Below are 19,781 nucleotides of genomic sequence, written 5' to 3'. Positions count from 1 at the left end.
GACCTCAGGGAGTGAAGATATTTAATATTTTGTCTTCCGGTTTATTACCCAACCCAGACAAACAAAGCAAGCTAAATCCATTAAAATGCAATTTTAAGAAGAGTATTCCCAGGTTTTGTTAGCTAAGCCACAATTTTGCAATTAATGTGATCATTATAAACGTTTTAGACCTTGCCCAAGATCATCCATGTATATCAAAATAAAATATTCTTATTCCAATTTTATGGCACAGCTCTGTTAGAAAAATACTTCAGCGAAACAACAAAATCAAAACAAAACCTTGCAGTTTAACTCCCTAAACAACAGAGGTAGTTTAGATTTATTTCAGCTGTCTCCACAGCTGCTCTACGCATAATAAAAGTGCTTCCCAAACCTCCTCGCACAAAATGGAAGTGCTCTCAGCTCGGTCCTTCCTTGCTGTGTGCAGGAGTGCGGTCTCTGTACCCCATCACCCTGGCAGCTGACAATTTCCTAGATTTCACCCCCCAAAATAAAGCAAAGTAGGTGACTGTATGCCCTGAGAGACATGCATGTATTTCCATGCACCATCACATTGTCATGGATGTGGGGAGAGAGCAGCGAGCCCCTTTACTGACCCAAAGGCACTGCAGATGGTGTGTCGCTGCATTCCTAAGTGGGTGCCTGCCCCCTTGGCTGGGAGAGGCAGCAGGCAAGGCATGGGGTGCTGGGCCCATCATCCCCCTGTTCCACCTCCTCCAGAAGCTGGTTTGTTTCCATTTAACTGGGGCCAGCTAGCTTTCGGATACCAGTTTATGTTCTTACCCTTGCAATGACCCCCAAGAAAACTTTTCAGAAGCAGCTCTGGCACCCACAAGGGTCTGTGCTCCCATGAGAATGATCTTTTTACTGCAGACATGCTCAAAGTCTGGAGTTGCCAGTACAACAGCCAGCAACATACCTAAGTGTCTCCATATAGGCCATGGCCCTTCAGTTGTGAAGTTCGTGCTCCAAGGGTAGAAGACGGTAAGTGCCTCGCAGCCAGTCAAAATGAGCAAATAAACCATCGCAGTTGCCCCAGAGAGCTGTAACTGAATTTTCTGGGGAAACCAACACACTGACACATCATGTTATTGCCTACTCGTTCAACCCCATCCCTGGGTGACCTGACAACATGAAAGTAAGTTAATGTAATATAGCCATGCTAACACCAAGCTCCGTTTGAGACACGGATCACACATGAAGCCCTCCTCCTGCATAAGGAGCACCTGCTTCTCCTCATTTTGAGAAGAAATGTGTGAGAATAGGAAAACCGCTCCAAGCCTGCTGGGCCCTTTACAGAGCTATATAAATCTGCAGTCCCACTATGTGAGTAACAGCTTATTACAAAACTGGGAGAAAAAAAGGAGCCGAAGCCATCCAATTCTACAGCTTCAGTGCAGGATAAATACAACCAGCAGGTTAAATGTTTCCCTGCTAAGTTTTAAGCAGCAGTAGCGAGTTGCTAGCACTGCTGCGGAGGGTCTCTGCCAGCACAATCATAATGGGTATTTTACCCTTTAATGTTAACAATATTTTCATAGTATGTATTTTTCTTAAACTAAAAATGCCCCGAACTCTTAGTAAAGCTCACTCGGGGCCTTCCCTTGTTCCTCTGCTATCCACGGTGGTTTTGCCACTGACAACAAAAAAGGAGAACCAGAGCCTTTAATGCCCTACTTTTAAGTGTTAATACATTTACAGAAGACTATACAAACAAGCGCCAGACAGCAATTACACATTATTAGGGCTACACAATATTTGTACATGTTGCTAAAACAATGCTGCTAAACGAAGAAGCTTTATTAGTTTAGAGGTTTTGGCTGCTGTTATTAAAAATATATTTACCTGAAAGGAAATCCAAGTATTTCATTTTACAAACAATTTAAAATATAGCAGTAAGCAACATAAACTATTGCTTTTTATGTTTATACAATTTTTTTGGCATAACACTGCCATACAGTTACAGAATTATAAAATATATCTTTATAGTGCATTACAAATCCAGAAACTGGTTACCACTCCTACCACATACATATGGTATTGGTACTACCAAACATGCACAGCATTCTGTAATTAAACACTGCAAAGGAATACAGGGAAGAGAGCAGGACCATTCATAAAAAGTGACATGTAGCTGTTTCATTTTACAAGTAAAAATTGTTGGTTTGGGTTTTTTTTCTTTTTACTGCACTTTTTTCTTAGAATACATTTTAACAATGAAGGCTACGATACTTCCAAAATTTATCAGTGCAAAACCCTACCTTATCATCTGTTGCTGAACTCAAACTGCAGAAAGGGCAAACAACCATGGAATAGGTTAAAACACAAAAAAGAGCAACTAATGATTAGCAAACATGCTTCAGCAGACCCCAAAAATATAAGTGCCATAACCTTTTTTACTGCAAAACAATAATTTTCACATAGTTAGCCACAGTAGCAAATACATTCAGTGTATTTCACAATAAACTTTAGTTGATGAATGCACCACTAGACTTGTAAGCATGGTAAAATTAAAAAGTGCCGAATTTCTAAGAAGTAAGAGACTTCTTTCAGAACAATTTGGCAATTCTCACATTTGTTATTTTATAGCAAACAGCTTAATGCTTTTGAAAATAAATATAAAGGTGATAATAAGTGTAAAGCCACAGGAGGTCTCTATTTAATTGGTCTCTATAGCTTTTGAACTGTATTTTAGGAGTCCATTAGGTATGGCATGTATTAAATATACTCTTTAAAATAAACTCTTGCTTTCCCCGATGATCTTAAGTAAGTATACTTAAGAACATGGGCTGTAAAAGGAAGACAGCTTTCAGGAAAAGAAATAGTTCATAGGCAATACAGAGCACAGAGATATTACAGAGACACAGTTTACATTCCCCTTGAAGAATTGCATCTAAATACTTGTTAGTAGCGAATCTACGGTGTTGACCGTGGTGTGAATGGAGGGCAGGTTGCCCATGCTTAGGCCTTTTTGAGCCATCCTTCATTTCCAGACTCCGAGGGCCATCAAAAACACCTTTTGAGCAGTTAGTCCAATTGCAGTTGGAACTGGGGACATGTATCAAAATAAGTAACAAAAATGTGGAATAAGGAGTATGGTTCTCAGCAAACCCCAGATAGCATTTCCATCTTCTACATGATCACAACGTTACACCCATTGATGCTAGTGTCTCCAAATCCAGACGTACCTCACTCAGATGTGGGCTAGGAATAGGTTTTGCCTTTGACTGATCTTGCTTTTACACTGATAGGAAAAAAATAATCTATTCTGCAGTTGGAATCTGACTTTTAATACTTCATACAAAAGGATTTACCTGTAAGAATTTATTCAGAAGGGACAAGTAAGATAAAATTGTCATCAACATAGGACACGTTTTCTGCCTATGCAGACATCTTCTGCCTAAGGACAGAAACATAGGACATTTTCTGCCTAAGCAGGTATTTTATCACTCGAATCTCCCACGGCTTTTAAAAAACTGCCTTTAAGTGGATTACTGTTCATCTCACAGTACTTTTAGTAACTGTGTTCAACTGCACAAGCAATTCTTGAATAAACAGATCTGAGACGAACAAGAGATTACTTTTTCCATACAGAACATAATCAAAACATGGAACTCAGAGCCACAAGGGATTGTGGAGGCTGAAAAAAACCATGAGTTCAAAAATGGAAAAATTCCTGGAGAAAAATGGGGTCACTTTATCTGTTCTTGGTTTCACACCATCTGTTGGTGGCCACTGCTAGAGGCAGGATACAGGGCTAGAAACATCTTTGCTTCTGATCCACACTGGTAGTTCTTAGGACAATGTAAATCATTAGCGTGATACTGTCAGACTTTTATTAATGGCAAAACTTACTTCACATACTTGCATTTTATTCATAAACACAGCTTTTGTCAAGGAAATTCAGTATCATATGTTACCTGCAAAAGTATGGTGTAGTAAGACATATATTTTTAAGTGAAAATGTATCTTACTACAATTTGTGATCAGCACCATCACAACTATCAGGAAAAGAAAGGTGCAAAAAGTAATTAAACAGATACACATTAATTTTATTTAAAAACAAAAAAGAGCTGTTTTCCATTTAAATCTAGTAAATCTCCCTTGACTTACCTTATTGGATCATCCATCAAAATCACACAAAGCTTCTAAGGTCTGTAAACTTTCTGGTTACAGTACAGGTATATGCAACTGCAGATTATTAGAATTATCCTGGAATAATTCAAGGAGGGTTATACTAGGTTTCATGAAATATTAACTATGATTATACAAATACCTAATACATCAGACTGCTTCAATCGTATAGCAGGAAACTGAGGAGCTGACCAAGCCACGGAACAGCTCTCAAAGGCTTATTGCAAATATTTTTAGAATCTTTCAGGATCACGCCTTTAAATATGAGCAATATGGACACCAAGAGCTCAGTTCTGCTCCTAGATACGTGCACAGGTGTAACTGCTCTTCTTATCTGAATGGTCTGTGGTGCACACCTCAGGTACCCCAGCTTTCAGTGTCTACACCAACACAGTATCAGGTACTGAGGCACAGTGACATCCTGGATAGTAGGGCACAGGGCTGTAACTCATCTTGAAGTGCTGCATTTTTGCATGATTTGTACAATCGCCTTCACTTGCATGTGCGTACTCAGTAACATTTTGTCAAGTTGCGCGTTCATATGCCCTCATCACAGGATATTTAAAATCAAATTCACAGGTGTGTGCATATAAACACTACTCCCACTTAACAGTACAAGAGGCTACTCAGATGTACTTACTAAGAAAGAACCCCTGTATGGGAGGTTCTGTTCAATTAATAAATGAATAGCTCAGATTCTAGTAAAACACTGGGCCAAAATACATTATTGTAGTAAGTACACAGAAATCCCTGAATACTTAAGCGTACAGCGAGACAAAACCAATTTTAACAGTGAGCAAATGTCCTGACTTTCTTTGCACATCCTCCATTTCTGAAGTAATGGTTAAATAACGAAGTACTGGCATTTATAAGAATACAATCATTCCAACATATATTGTACTGTAAACCTGAAAACCAATACTTAGAAACTTCATGCACAGGGTGCTTCTGGTTGCTAAGGCCATGATACTGTAATGAAACGCATACAGTGCACCCACTTGATCCTCACAAATTTCAATGGGATGCTATACTGTATGATTGCCCTGCAATGAATCCTTCTTTTAAGCACTTCCAAAACCAGAAGAAACAGTTCCTCCATGAAAAGAATGATAAACCATCACATTTTACATAGAGAAGAATTTGTTAGTTAAAGCTGAAGTGTCCCATGGGAGTAATTCTGTTGATAAAGCTGGAAGACAAAGATTACAGAGTGCAGGAGCCCACCTGACACAAAGAAACTCACTTACCTAATCCCTATAGTTCTTTGTAAGCAATTGGTATGCCACTACTCCTCTCACTTCTATGAAAACTGATAGAAATATACTGAGTTGAGGATTTAAAAAAAAAAATAATAATTGCAGAGTTAACAAGGATATGAGTCCCAAAGTTCTTGACTGTATTTTCAGACACACTGGGCCATTAATGCAGACAGCCCTGCCAGATTAGAAGTACATTAAGTACTTAACTATGAGTGCAGAACCAGCAAGCATGTATAGGGGAAAGCTGTGTCACAATAACAGAATACCGTACCGCAGAGAAATCTTTTGGATGCACATCCCAAGAGCTTTCTGGTTTAAAATTATAGCAAGATTTCTCTTTTTTTTTTTTTTTTTTTGTGTGTTCAGTAGACAAAAGATCTCCTGAGGTCATTGATGTTCAGTCAAATTACAGTATAAATATAATAACACCCCCAGCACCCCTTATTTCACTTGAACACTATGCATTTTTTTTTAAGTGTTTAACCTTCATACTGAAGTCCATAAATTGAAGGCTCTGTATAACTACCTACCTTATTAGTTATGTTCCTCATACACAGGGTATAAACTTTCCCTATGCCATTCAAGAAATAACTATGTAAAAACACTATTAAGTTGGCACAGTTAGGCACTCAAGATTTAAAAAGTCATAGGCAGAACATAAAGTTGTCCTCCCTGTGCATATGCGTAGGGTCAGAGTCCTTATCTACACGGACCAATTTTCTCTCAGCATTTCCTGTCCCCTTCTGCTCTCAAGGTCAGAGGCAAACATGAACAAGGGGATCCCAGTTCAAGTCCAGGGAATTGTGAAAGGCTTCTCAGCATCTTTCCAGCTTTAAAGAGGCAGTGGCTGCAGGAAGAATTCTCTGGGGTATCTCTGCTCAGACAGACTTAATGCCTCCTTGAGCGATCTGGCTTACCCTTAAAAAACATCCACGTACATACGTTCCTTCCCTTACAAGTCAGCACAGGAAAAGCAGGGATACATTTTCCTTCTTCCTTGCCTCTTTAGGATGGAAAGAGCCTAATCTTTGTCCATGGATACCAAGACCTCTAACTGCCACTCTATTTGATCCCAAGAAACAGTGCTACCTGGGGAAAGCAATGGATGATATACTGCCATGATGGGAATTAGCAAAACAGAAAAATACAAGACATTTTGTCTATAATCTGAAACTCCTGAAGGCTTTGTCATTTTGAGCTATAAGACTTGAATAAAGTCCTGTAGCACTCTGACACTCCAACTGTAGTCAGCTACTTGCCTTGTAACATTTCATCAAAAATACATTAAAGGCAGTAGATATTAAATACACTTTTAAATAGAAAATACATACCAAAGTTTTAGACTATTTTAGGACTGTAGAAAGTGTGAGTTCTACCTGCATTATTTTTTAAGTCCTATTCTACACAATTAACTTGCTGGGTACTACCTTGTTGACTGAATGGCATGAAGTCAGAAGAGGCTACTCAGGGAAAGCAGGCAGTCCTTCAGTGAAGAAAGTTGGGAAAGATCTTAATTGGGAAATTCCTACCTGTTGGGTTCCAGCTGGGCCAGCAGACTGGCCTGCCTCAGGTTTCAGCCAATGATCAAAATAACATTATACTGTGAAAGACCTCTGACAGACAGCAAAGAGAGAAAACAGACAGCTGAAAGGAAGCATCAGGACTGCCTTTCTCTCCCAGACCAGCAACAGGGTGTTCAGCATTGTGCAGACCTTACCCAAAACTAGCCAAAAAACATCCAAGTTCAGGTAAGATCCAGCTGGACAGGCCTGGTGACATTTTCTCTGATGGCTTTGATGACTAAGCAGTGCTTTGTGGTGAAGACACTGCTTTTCAGCTGCCCAGAGGCTTTCCAGGTGCTGAACCCAGCTGGGGGAGTTGTTTTATTACAGCTGATCAACAGAGAGCTTTCACACTGAGACCAGATCTGAGTGACCAAAGAGATCCCTCCCCCAAACCAGGAGTAGTAACAAACGAGTCAAGAGAAGAGAGAACTTAGCAGGGACTAAAAGAAGTCTAAAGTGCAACTTCCCTTGTACCCAAAAGCTGTGGATACAGTTTCATTGTAAGTTAAACTTTCATTCAATGTACGGTGATGTCCAGCTGTGTAGGACATTTTGATATCCATTACTAAATGTCTCTGACAAGGATGCTAATCTAATGCAAAAGATGCTGTGCAAATATTGCCATTGAACACGAACATAGCTCCTAAAAAAAATACCCACTGGGGAAAAAACTGTGCTCTCGAAATAATTTCTAGTCATTTTTTAAAAGGAAATCAATACTTAAAGGATATTAAAAGAAATTTTAAAAATTCTGATGTTCCAAGGCTTTCTAGTAAGTTACGCCTTTTTTTTTTTTTTAAAAATACTGGATGAATTTAATGGCAAAAAAAAAAAAAGCTTTTCTATGCAATCTGTCTGGAAAAGATAATGAATTTCTTAGCTTTGAATATACACGATTGTTTTAAAAAGCCACACCTGGTTGACTGCTGATAAACTGAGGTTGAAAAAAATAAAATTCATTAACTTAACAGAAGCCTAATCTGATGCATTTGCAACAAGCATAGTCTCATGAACATTTTATACTACACTACAAGGAAATGTCACCCAAAATGAAGGAGCGATGAATAATTTGCTTCATTCAATATGAAACGTAATGATTTTTAACCTCATACTCATGATTTGAGCTCATCCTTGATTTTTGTGGTGGTTCCTCCTGAAAGCGTATCGTTATCAAGGTTATCTTGTAGATCTGCTGACATGTTATTTGAAGAATTCTCAGTGTCGCATAAATCTTTCTCTATAGTGCCTGGGTGATTTCCACAGTCATTGTTCAGATTTTCATCATCTTTTTTGGAATGAGAAGCGTCCTCCTTTCTGTCTGAAGAATCATGAATTTCTTCTGATTGTGAAAGCTGACCGGTATCAGTATCACTGTTCTTTTCACTGTTGTTCTGCCTAACATCATCACAGTTCAGTTCTTGTTTGTCCTGGTCATTTTCTTCCCTGTTTTTTGTGAGTTCTACCTTTCTTTCTTCACTTGTTTTACCAGCTGAGCTTCCACTTGCCAATGTATTCTTGGGCTCTTTTGGTTTCTTATGCTTAGAAACATAACTATTGTGACTAGAAATTGGAGATGCTGGCTTTTTATTTGTTTTGCTTCCCTCTGACTTCTGTTTTCTTGGGGGTCCCCAGATAAAATGCTCTGAGGGTGTATAATGTTGCTGGGCAAACCTCAGCAGTTTCCTCCTTTCTCTTCGGTCTCTAATAGTATACACAAAATATTCTAGAGCACTTTGCTTAATGTTGGGAATGGTATCTTCCACAAGAGCTTCATGGAGAATAAATTTTACCAGGGGAGATTTGAAACTCTCATATCCAAGCTCACCAAGACTTTTCAGAATTCGAGTGATTCTCAAGTAGTTGTGTTGAGACCTTTGGAAGAAAAGGGTGAAAAAATTCCATTGAATCAGAGAAAAAACAAACCACCTTACAGATACAGAACTGGAACTGCAATTCCTCACTCCTTTTTATCACTCCAGGTGTGTACTTCAGGCTTCCTGTACTTTAACTTCTCACAGCTGCGGAAGCTTGCTAGCACCTCCTTTGCTAGGACATTATGAGTGAAAATTAGTGTCTGTAAAATGCACTGAGGCAACAGGCTGAAAAAAGATAAAATTAAAGTGTGTACTGATTTTGATTCCTTCTGCTGTATGTATTTTTTCTGAGGAGAAAACCCAGTCACTTTAAAAAACACGGGTTTTGTAGTGTATTGCAGTAATACAGCTACAGAACAGGATTCAGTGCACTTCACTTAAGCCATTGAAACGCTGGGTCTCCAGTCTAGACTAGCTACCTGCACTTCCGATACAGTCACACTGAATCACAGAATCATTAAGGTCGGAAAAGACCTTTAAGATCATCAAATCCAACCATCAACCCAACACCACCATGCCCACTAAACCATGTCTTGAAGTGCCACGTCCACACGTTTTTTGAACACGTCCAGTGAGGGTGACTCCACCACCTCCCTGGGCAGCCTGTTCCAGTGTTTGACTATTCTCTCAGTAAAGAAATTTTTCCTAATATCCAGCCTGAACCTCCCCTGGCGCAACTTGAGGCCATTTCCTCTTGTCCTGTTGCTAGTCACTTGGGAGAAGAGACCAACACCCACCTCTCTGCAATACCCTTTCAGGTAACAGTGTTGGGAGAAAAACAGACAACTCTGGAGGGCAAGTTCCACTGTCGTAACAAGTGTCTAAGATACATGGAACAAACTATCTTCTGGAAGTGCTTGTGAAGAGCTCTTTCCCTCATAAAGTACAGCTAAGTAAAGAGTAAAACTTAAATGCTGAAATTTTAGATGGCTAAAATTAGGTAAAAAGAGTCCCAAATCCTAACTTAAAACTGTGTAGCTACTCACTGGTGAGAATATAGGAATTACAGTGTAAAAATGTGCGGTGAGTAACATTTGGGCTTCCTGAAACCCTGTTTTATCTGTGGCCTGAGTCTGAGTCCACACCCATATTGGCTCATGTAATATTTAGGTAAAATCAATAACAAATTATTCCTATTATTCACCCCAAATTACCCATCAGCAATTCTACCTACAAGCTTTCATTTGGACGGGAGAACAAAATACTGCAAGAAAACAATCTTCAGCTCGAAGGTCAGAGGTATTAGGAAAGTGATCACAAGATTTGCAAAGAGATTTTGATACAATTAATCTACATGGGACAAAATTCAGTGCAAACTTATGCTCCACGCAATGCTGATGAAAAGCGACAGATGTAATTTGGTGAAAGTTGGGCTAAAGTTTGACTTAATGCGTGTCTAAACCTCTCCAGTTAAGCACTGCAATTAAAAAGTATTAAATACATAATATTTCATGTTTTGAGGAGGGAGGGAAATCTTGTTATTTAGCTTCCATACAGGTGTGGAGAATTTTATTTTTCTCAAAAAGAAATGTGAATACAAAACATAAGCCACTCGTTCGTTCCAATTGAGAAGCCACACTTTGGTATCAGGTGAAAATGCATTCAGTAGCATGACAAAAAAACTAATTTGGAACTGCAATCTTCTTCAGCACCATCTGAAGTTGTATTTTCAGAGAATTCAATTATGTCAGTTAGACTGGTAATGGGCGAGAAGCACAATCAAAAAAAGGGGAAGGAGGAAGGTACACATACAGACACAAACCAGGCATTGAATATTTCTTTTTCTCTTTTTCCTGGCAATCTTTGGAAAATATATCTTCCCTTCATCTAGAAAACAAAAGGCTAAAGAGAATCTATAGCAATTCTAGAGAGTGGAGTGCATGTCATTACTTACTCATTCAAATGTTGAAACCTTTCTTGCCAGTTAGCAGCTCGTGCTACGTTTCCAGTTTTATCAATTAGTTTTATTCCAAAAAACTCCAACATCATTTTGTAAGCCAAAAGGAATCTTCTAATTGCTTCTTTTGTTTTCTTGAATTCCTAATAAGCAAAGAATACGTCCAAAATTCTAAGTGGCACTAAAGCAAATACTTCTACATTGTATAAAACAACCCTACATAACAAAAAGCAGTTACGTATCAAAACTAATGTGATGGTTTGTACTGAGCTCAATTTGTATTACCTCAATTTCATACGTAGTTAATTCTTTAGCATAGAAGTTCAGACCTTGTTCCCTCAGTGGGAAAAGCCTGTTAAAAGAAAAAACGCGTTAAGGCTCACAGTGTATGAACACTTAATCAAATTAATGCTTTGAAACAGAAATAGGTAATAAGTGACCAACCACTGTATGTAAGTGTGGTTATGTTCCAGTTTTTCATAGTCTCCTTTCCATTTATTTAGGACTTCTTCAATATAAACGCCTGCATAAAAATAATTTGAAAACTGTTAGGTAGCCATCAAAACCAGCATTCAGCTACATAATGTACATGCCATGCTAACATACTGGTAGAATATATACTTTAATTCTCTTTCACATACTATGTGAAATAAGCTCTACTACAGCCACAAATAAATTCATTTTAATTTAAAATTAATTTAGTTACTATCTATTAATTTAATATCTGTCTATCTATCTCATCATCTTAGCAGAACAAAGCCTCAACTCTTTAAGAAATCTCCCATTTCAGGAATCTCTCCAGCTGCAAATAACATTACGATTGGGAAATCTTTCTCAATTAGCTGTGGCCAAGAGTCTTGCTGCCATTGCTATGAGTTTGACCTTGAGTTCTTGGGTCATACTCAACAAATGAGAATTTCAGCTTTTAGTGGTCTCAAAACAGTTGTGGAGTTCAGTCAGTTCCTCTTGGAAAGACACAATGATACAAAAAGGGGACAACGTACACGTAAAAGGAAATTAATCGTTCTTCACACTGAGACCGTGCTCATCAAATTCGGTCATGGGCCAGGGCACTTCCGCAGGTACTGCAGAAATACACAAAGTACATAAAAGGATGTTCCTTGTTCCTTGATGTCCAAAGAGACCTGCGCAGTCTCTTTCCATGAATGAATGCTCAGTGTTAGCCTGTTTCTACTCTGAAACCAACAACAGTTTTACCACTGCCACACAGCCTCTCCCAAAGTCAGTGGTGTAGGAATGGCCTAAAAAGCCCAAAGTCCCATGTAGATAGTCTCCTATTATACATTTGCAATCTCTCTCTCTCTCTCTCTCTCTCCCCCCCTGGTGAAAATTTCCATTTAGGTCTCAGTGAAGGAGAACTCATTTGGTACTTTTCTTCAAGAAATGGAGAAAGCAGCCAGTCAAAGGGGCTGCTAGGAACATGGGGTTTCCAGTGCAGGCAAGGCTGGAAAAGGACCTTGCAAAGAGGACCTCCCACCATGACCGCACTGTATCCAATCTACATGGTAGCTTAGACTCCCTCTGAACACTCCCACAGATCCACAGACTTAGGTCAAGGTGGTGGCTACTCCTTCCCATTCTCAATAAAAACTTCTGCATAACCAGAGCTCACAACCATCAACACTTCAGCCTCCATGGCCTATCAGCTACCTTTGACACTACCAACTGTGGTTTTCTCCTAAAATATTAAGAGAAATCTGAACCCCAATATCCGTTGGGGAGACAACACAGCAGGGCACAAGCAATCCAGGAGGTTCCTGGAATGCATTGATGGCAACTTCCTTCTCCCAGTGATAGAGAAGCCAACAAGAAGAGGTGCTACGCTGGACCTTGTTCTCACCAACAAGGAGTGTCTGGTGGGGAATGTGAAGATCAAGGGCAGTCTTGGCTGTGGTGACCATGAAATGGTGGAATTCAAGATCCTTAGGGCAGTGAGGAGGGCACACAGCAAGCTCACTACCCTGGACTTCAGGGAAGCAGACTTTGGCCTCTTCAGGGATCTGCTTGGTGGAGTACCAGGGGATAAAGCCCTGGAAGGAAGAAGGGCCCAAGAAAGCTGGTTAATATTCAAGGATCACCACCTCCAAGCTCAGGAGTAATGCATCCCAGCAAAGAGGAAGTCAGGCAAAAATGCCAGGAGGCCTGCGTGGATGAACAAGCTGCTCCTGGACAAACTCAAACACAGAAAGGAAGCCTACAAAGGGTGGAAGCAAGGACAGGTAGCCTCAGAGAAATACAGAGAAATTGCCCATGCAGCCAGGGGTCAGGTTAGGAAAGCTAAAACCCTGATAGAATTAAACCTGGCCAAGGATGTCAAGGGCAACAAGTAAAGCTTCTACAGGTACATCAGTGATAAAAGGAAGACTACAGAAAACGTGGGCCCTCTCTGGAAGGAAACGGGAGACCTGGTTACCTGGGATATGGAGAAGGCTGAGGTACTCAACAACTTTTTTGCCTCAGTCTTCACCTGCAAGTGCTCAAGCCACACCACCCAAGTCGCAAAAGGCAAAGGCAGGGACTGGGAGAATGAAGAACTGCCCACTGTAGGAGAAGGTCAGGTTGGAGACCATCTAAGGAACCTGAAGAAGGTGCACAAGTCCATGGGACCTCATGAGGGGCATCCATGGGTCCTGAGGGAACTGGCAGAAGAAGTTGCTACGCCACTACCTATCATATTTGAGAAGCAGTGGCAGTCCGGTGAAGTTCCCACTGACTGGAAAAGGGGAAACAAAGCCCCCATTTTTAAAAAGGGAGAAAAGGAAGACCCAGGGAACTACAGGCCAGTCAGTCTCACCTCTGTGCCCAGCAAGATCATGGAGCAGATCCTCCTAGAAACTATGCTAAGGCACGTGGAAAACAAGGAGGTGACTTCTGACAGCCAACATGGCTTCACTAAGAGCAAATCGTGCCTGACAAATCTGGTGGCCTTCTGCGACAGGGTTACAGCACTGGTGGATAAGGGAAGAGCAAACGACATCATCTACCTGGACTTGTGCAAAGGATCTGACACTGTCCCGTACAACACCCTTGTCTCTAAATTGGAGAGACATGGATTTGACAGATGGACCACTCAGTGGATAAGGAATTGGCTGGATGGTTGCACTCAGAACAGTTGCAGTCAGCGGCTTGATGTCCAAGTGGAGACCAGTGATGAGTGGCGTTCCTCAGGGATCAGTATTGGGACCGGTGCCGTTTAACATCTTTGTCGGCGACACGGACAGTGGGATTGAGTGTACCCTCAGCAAGTTTGCCAACGACACCAAGCTGCGTAGTGCAGTCGACACACTGGAGGGAAGGGATGCCATCCAGAGGGACCTTGACAAGCTTGAGACGTGGGCCCGTGTGAACCTCATGAAGTTCAATAAGGCCAAGTCCAAGGTTCTGCATGTGGGTTGGGGCAATCCCAAGCACAAATATAGGCTGGGCGGAGAACAGATTGAGAGCAGCCCTGAGAGAAGGACTTGGGGGTTTTAGTTGATGAGAAGCTCAACATGAGCTGACAATGTGTACCTGCAGCCCAGAAAGCCAACCATATCCTGGGCTGTATCACAAGAAGCGTGACCAGCAGGTCGAGGGAGGGGATTCTGCCCCTCTACTCTGCTCTCATGAGACCCCACCTGGAGTACTGTGTCCAGCTCTGGGGCCGCCAACATAATAAGGACATGGACCTGTTGGATGAGTCCAGAGGAGGGCCACAAAGATGATCAGAGGGCTGGAGCACCTCTCCTGTGAAGACAGGCTGAGAGAGTTGGGGTTGTTCAGCCTGGAGAAGAGAAGGCTCCAGGGAGACCTTATAGCAGCCTTCCAGTACCTGAAGGGTACCTACAAGAAAGCTGGAGAGGGACTTTTTACAAGGGCATGTAGTGACAGGACAAGGGGTGATGGCTTTAAACTGAAAGAGGGTAGATTTAGACTAGACATAAGGAAGAAATTCTTCACCATGAGGGTGGTGAGGCACTGGAACAGGTTGCCCAGAGAAGTTGTGCATTCCCCAACCCTGAAAGTGTTCAAGGCCAGGTTGGATGGGGCTTTGAGCAACCTGATCTAGTGGAAGGTGTTCCTGCCCATGGCAGGAAGGTTGGAACTAGATGATCTTTAAGGTTCCTTCCCACCCAAACTATTCTATGAAATTTTATTCTTTAAAAATTTTAGGACGGAAGCCCTCCTCTAACTTTCATGGCTCTCTCTTCTCGTGGCTAATCCTCTTGAATTCTGCACTTTAAAGGATCCCGCTCCCGACCCCCAACCCAATCTTTTCTGGCTTTCAGTTTCAGGTTCACATAAACCTCAGTGCCCTTCTCGTTCTTTCTGTATCTGTCCTTTACGTAATGTCTCCTGAATTTGCTACCTTTGTACTGGTAATTCACAGATTTAACCCTTCTTCCAGTCAAGCTAAAAACACAGTCTTCAGCATCTGCCTTTGGATATCGAGATAAAACTCAAGATGATTAAAACAAAGGTCTTATCTTCCTTTTACATAACCTTACTTGCTGAGGATATTATCACTATCTTGCCTGTAAACAGCTCTCATCTTCAACCTGCCTATATATACCTCTTTACATCCTTCTATATAACATTCCTTCCCATCCAGCTTCCTACCAGAACTGTGACGTTTTGCATCTCAACACCCTCTTCCCTGACCTTGAAAAGTGCCCTCTTGTCATGCTTACATCTACCCTGAATGCTGTTGGTAAGATCATCTTTCTAGACCATGGCTTTTTTATATTGCCCGTTTTTTTTGCTTTGCATTCTTCCATTGTGAAGCCCTTTTCTGTTAATATCAGACAAAAACTGTATGCCTTCACTTCCAAAGCTTTTTGTGACCTGTCCCTTTCTACTTTATCAGAACCCATTTGTTGCTATGAGACTGATCCTGCCTCCAGCAGGATACTGCCTCAATGGCAGCCTCCATGTCTCACTTCCGTACTCCAGTGTGCACTTCAGCATTTCCTCCCAAGCTGCTCTCATGCTGAGAGGATCTTTCGGCAAATACCTTCAAAGTAACCTCTTCATCATTATTTTAAAACACTCAAAAGCTTATTTTTGGCCTGCAAAATTTTTTTTGTCAATGGCTAAGCTCTCATGTGCCAAAACTCCTGTCTACCATTCTAACCAACACTGTTTTATTGCCTCCTCCTGCTTCCCCATCTGTCTGCTACCCTCTTGTCTCTCATACTTTGCTTGCAAACTCTCTAGAACAAGGCTTGTCATCATTCAGCTCATCTTGTTTGTGCAGAACCTTGCGTATGAGATTCCTGATCAACTACCAGAACCACTAGGGACTTTGAGAAATGGTTTTATTATTGTTATTATAATAATCACACAAGGTAGTTACAACACATTCTTTTTTCCTTACACAGCGCTAGGGATAACACCCATATCCCTGCCACTCCTATTCAAGCAGCAAGAGTTTGTGCAGCGTAGTGGAGCAACTTTATCTTTGTTTAATAAAAGGTAGTGCCACTACTGTAAAGCAGTGGTACAAACAATGCCCTGGACTACATCATGCTGAAAACGCACGAGAAAAACAACACCTCCCTAGAGCAAAAGCTAACTCTGGTTTAAGCATAACCTGCTCCCATGTTATCAACATGTTACTCCAGCATGGGAGGTTCAAGTCATACAATACATAACCTTACACCTTTAATTTGTCAGCACCACAATTATCACTACAGTTTCACTTTGTTACTATTATTAGTGAGCATTCTTTTGTTATCACTACTATTGCCACAGATTACTCACCATCAGGTTTAAAAGGGATTTTATTTTTGTAAAAGCGAAGATTGCACAAGTCATTTTGATATCGAAGATCTTTAAAGTTCTGCTGAAAGAAAGGAAATAGGACATTATCAGCATACAAAAACCTCTCAAGAGTATCCAGAAAGTGATACTGTGCTCTCTGAATAATTTGAGGACAAAAAAGACTTCAGAGTTTTATGAAAACTGGAAATCACTTAGAACTACTCATGCACTTAAAGATTCAGTTTAAGGATCTGCAAGTTCCTTCTGGCTGGTACCTTCTCCTACTGAGGCAGAGGTTAGAGCAGCAAGCATAGCAGCACCTTGACTTTGGTCTCAAGGAACTTCCAAGACACAAATAATAATAAGTCCAAACTCTACCATCTACCCTCTTTGATGTTCAAGGCACAAGCCTTTTTCTGGGCTCCTACCACTGTTCCCAGGCTTACACATCTCACGTGTTTGCACGTACACCTGGAATGAAAAGACGTTGCACTAGTTTCACTCCTCTCCCACTGGCATATGTTGGGCCTCTGCATCAGCTTTTCAATTCATCTCATTTCTCATATTTACTAGGCACCACAAAGGTTTAGGAATGTTTGAGTTGTGTGCTGTCTTCTACTAAAAAGGCAATTTTAAACCATAAACTATTCTTACTGGATACTGGTGTCGGTACTTGTATAAATCTCTTGCTGCGTAGAAGCTTCTCTTTGGCTTGGCTGTCAGCTCTGTTCCATCACCACTCTGAAACAGTTAGAAAGTAGATAATAACCATACACAAACACACCAAATAGCGAATTTGTGTAATATTAAAATAATTATTTTTCATTATGATTTTCAGCAATGTAAACATACAGAAGTGCATGTATTTGCCTACTGTTTGGTCAAACACTGAAAACCTCCCTGCTGAATACTCAACACCACACATTTTAAACCTAAATTTAAAAAAAAAAAAAAAAAAAATCAAGACACTGAAATGTCCTTCCAATGAGACTGATTTTGATTTAAATCGACAGGTTGATTGTAATTTCCAAATGCAAGACTTCAAAGTAATCTAGCAAGTGCTAGTGCAAGACGAAATAAGTAACCGAACACAAAAATGCAGAGACACTACTCATTTTGAACAGAAAATCATACTATTTGCAAAGACTATCTGTCATGTGTACATTGACTTAATTGCTATCATTGCATCCTGTGGAAGAAAATGAATAGTCATGGACAAGCCAAACTGCAGTTCTAACACCTTCTTGAACCTTGAACCATTTTCTGTTATTTGTTTCTCGGAACTTAAATTTAAGGCCTAGTAAGAAGAACCACTAAACTCCAAAACAAAAACCTGCTTAGAGAAAATACATATGTATGAGAACTTGTAGTGGCCCCCAAGCGTTCAGAAGCTGTGACCTGAAACAACCAGAACCCATCAAGGTCCATGGAAATAATTCCACTGACTTCAGAGAACACTTGAAAAAGCTGCACGCATTGAAGAAAACCAGAAAATGAAGCATTAGTGTACAGAGACTTCAACTTGCTACCAACAACTTTCTTTTCTTTGTAATTTATAACAATACTGCAGCAAAGAGTTTTGTATTCTTCAGTCTCGTAAAGTAAGTCACTATACTAAAAACAAAGGCCAAATGAGAAAAAAAATCCATTCTATTCCTTGCAGTACACATGTAATAGGTTAAAGTCAAACCTAAAAAGAGAAGTTCCCTATGACTGCACTGGACATTTGCCTTTATTATTGCCCATCCAATTGCTTATCAATCGCACATTAATGACAAACAAGCATCCGTTTTCATTCTTCCTTTTGCAAGACCAGCTTTGACCATACCTACAGGCAAAACACGCTTACTTCAACAAGCAACACCCCTTGACACTCAGTTATTAGACATCAGTACCCCCATGTATCAAGCAGAAAAGGGAAAAATGCTTATGCTTATTTAATTTTGCACAGTTTCTGAACCAGATATAAACGTAATACATCTAACAGGCTAAAAGAAAAAGACCCAGCTGGTCTACTCTGCATTCAATTCTAACTCCAATCAAATTATTGGCAAAGCAACCCTTTATTTCTTTAGGGTCAGCAGTTTTAAAGGTTCCTAAAAGATAGAAACTTGCTCTGCAAATTCCTCACCTCGGACCCATCGAGGGGTCACAAATCTGTTGCCACGTATGAGCCAATATTCAGATTTTTAACCCATTTAATTAAGAGGCCAAGTTCAAGAATACACTGAATTTAAAGCAGAACCTTCCCCAGGAACAGCAGCAGCAGGACTGACAACGACTTCAAGGCCTCGATTTTCTGCCAAGAGTAGGTTACCACAATGACGGGGGGGTGGGGGGACAGAAATCGGCTCATTTCTACTTCAGATGAAGAGCCAGTTTAACACAAGCCACCGCCACTCTTCATGCAGCGGGAGGGTCCCCGCGCCGCGGTGCCTCAGCCGCCGGCAGCCGCCCGGGCCCGTGCTCCGGCCCGCGAGTGCCGCAGAGCGGGGAGGGCGGCCGGCAGCGGGGCTGCCCCGGCCCGGCCCGGGGCTCGGCTCGGCTCGGCTCGGCTCCGCCCGTTCTCCAGCGCCGGGGAGCGCAGCGGGGCAGCAGCAGGAGCACCCGGCCCGGCGCCGCACGGCGCCGACGCCGGCGCGAAGTGCCGGCCGTCCCCGCCGCCCCGCGCCCTGCCTCGCCCGCCCCGCAGCGGCCAACCCTCCCGGCCCGCCGCAGCACGGCCGCCGGGCCCGCGGGCAGGGCGAGGCGGGGACGCGCCCGGCGCTGGCGGTACCTGCTCGGGGCTGGTGGCGTCCGCCTCTGCCCGCTCCCCTTCCTCCGGCGGCGGCAGGGACGGGGACGGCGCGGGCTCCTGGGGCCGGCAGTCCGCGGCCGGCAGCTCGCCCGGCTCTTCCCCGCCTCCCGCGGCAGTGCACACCCCCTCCTGCCGCCGCGGCTCCCCGCCGGGCTCCGCCGCCTCGGGCTCTGAGTCGGTCTCCCAGGTGGAGTCGCAGTCCTCCACCGTGGTGGGCTCCTTGAAGCTGACCCCGCTCAGCAGGCTGCCCATCGGGCAGGGCCGGGCCGGGCCGGGCCGGGCCCGCCGCCGCCGCGCCGCCCGGAGGCCGCGGAGGCCGAGGGCTGGGAGCGGCCGCGGGCTGCCTACGGCTGCGGCATGGCGGGGCGGGGCGGCGGCGGCGGCCGGGGCTGCTCCCCCGCCCGGCCCCAGCCCGCGGACACGCGCAGGGCGGAGCTGGAGGCTCCGGGGTTTCCACAGGAGGCACGCCCGCCCGCCCCGTCCCCCGCCCGC

The 19,781-nt window shown here is 42.5% G+C and overlaps 1 protein-coding gene across 1 annotated transcript; it reads right to left on the bottom strand.

The window, feature by feature from the left end:
• Nucleotides 1-7,752: 7,752 nt before the first annotated feature.
• Nucleotides 7,753-19,541, bottom strand: OGFRL1 (opioid growth factor receptor like 1). Its single transcript, XM_059834419.1, has 7 exons — nt 19,269-19,541; nt 17,147-17,233; nt 16,493-16,574; nt 11,174-11,252; nt 11,015-11,081; nt 10,727-10,872; nt 7,753-8,830 (listed from the first exon to the last, which is right to left on the bottom strand). The coding sequence occupies exons 1-7, from the start codon at nt 19,539-19,541 to the stop codon at nt 8,071-8,073; spliced, it is 1,494 nt and encodes a 497-aa protein (XP_059690402.1). The 3' UTR covers nt 7,753-8,070.
• Nucleotides 19,542-19,781: the final 240 nt, after the last annotated feature.

This window comes from Gavia stellata, chromosome 2 (genome assembly GCF_030936135.1).
Source record: "Gavia stellata isolate bGavSte3 chromosome 2, bGavSte3.hap2, whole genome shotgun sequence".
In the NCBI taxonomy this organism is placed as follows: domain Eukaryota; kingdom Metazoa; phylum Chordata; class Aves; order Gaviiformes; family Gaviidae; genus Gavia; species Gavia stellata.
This window is presented reverse-complemented; position numbering and strand designations above follow the sequence as displayed.

Bases quoted from the DNA above. Each gene is read 5' to 3' on its own strand.
- OGFRL1 (XM_059834419.1), bottom strand. From the start codon at position 19,541: ATGGGCAGCCTGCTGAGCGGGGTCAGCTTCAAGGAGCCCACCACGGTG. The intron at 16,575-17,146 runs GTAAGAATAGTT...CCTTTCTTTCAG, and splicing joins AGTACCGACACCAGTATCCA to CAGAACTTTAAAGATCTTCG. The intron at 11,082-11,173 runs GTTGGTCACTTA...TTCTTTTAACAG, and splicing joins AACCACACTTACATACAGTG to GCTTTTCCCACTGAGGGAAC.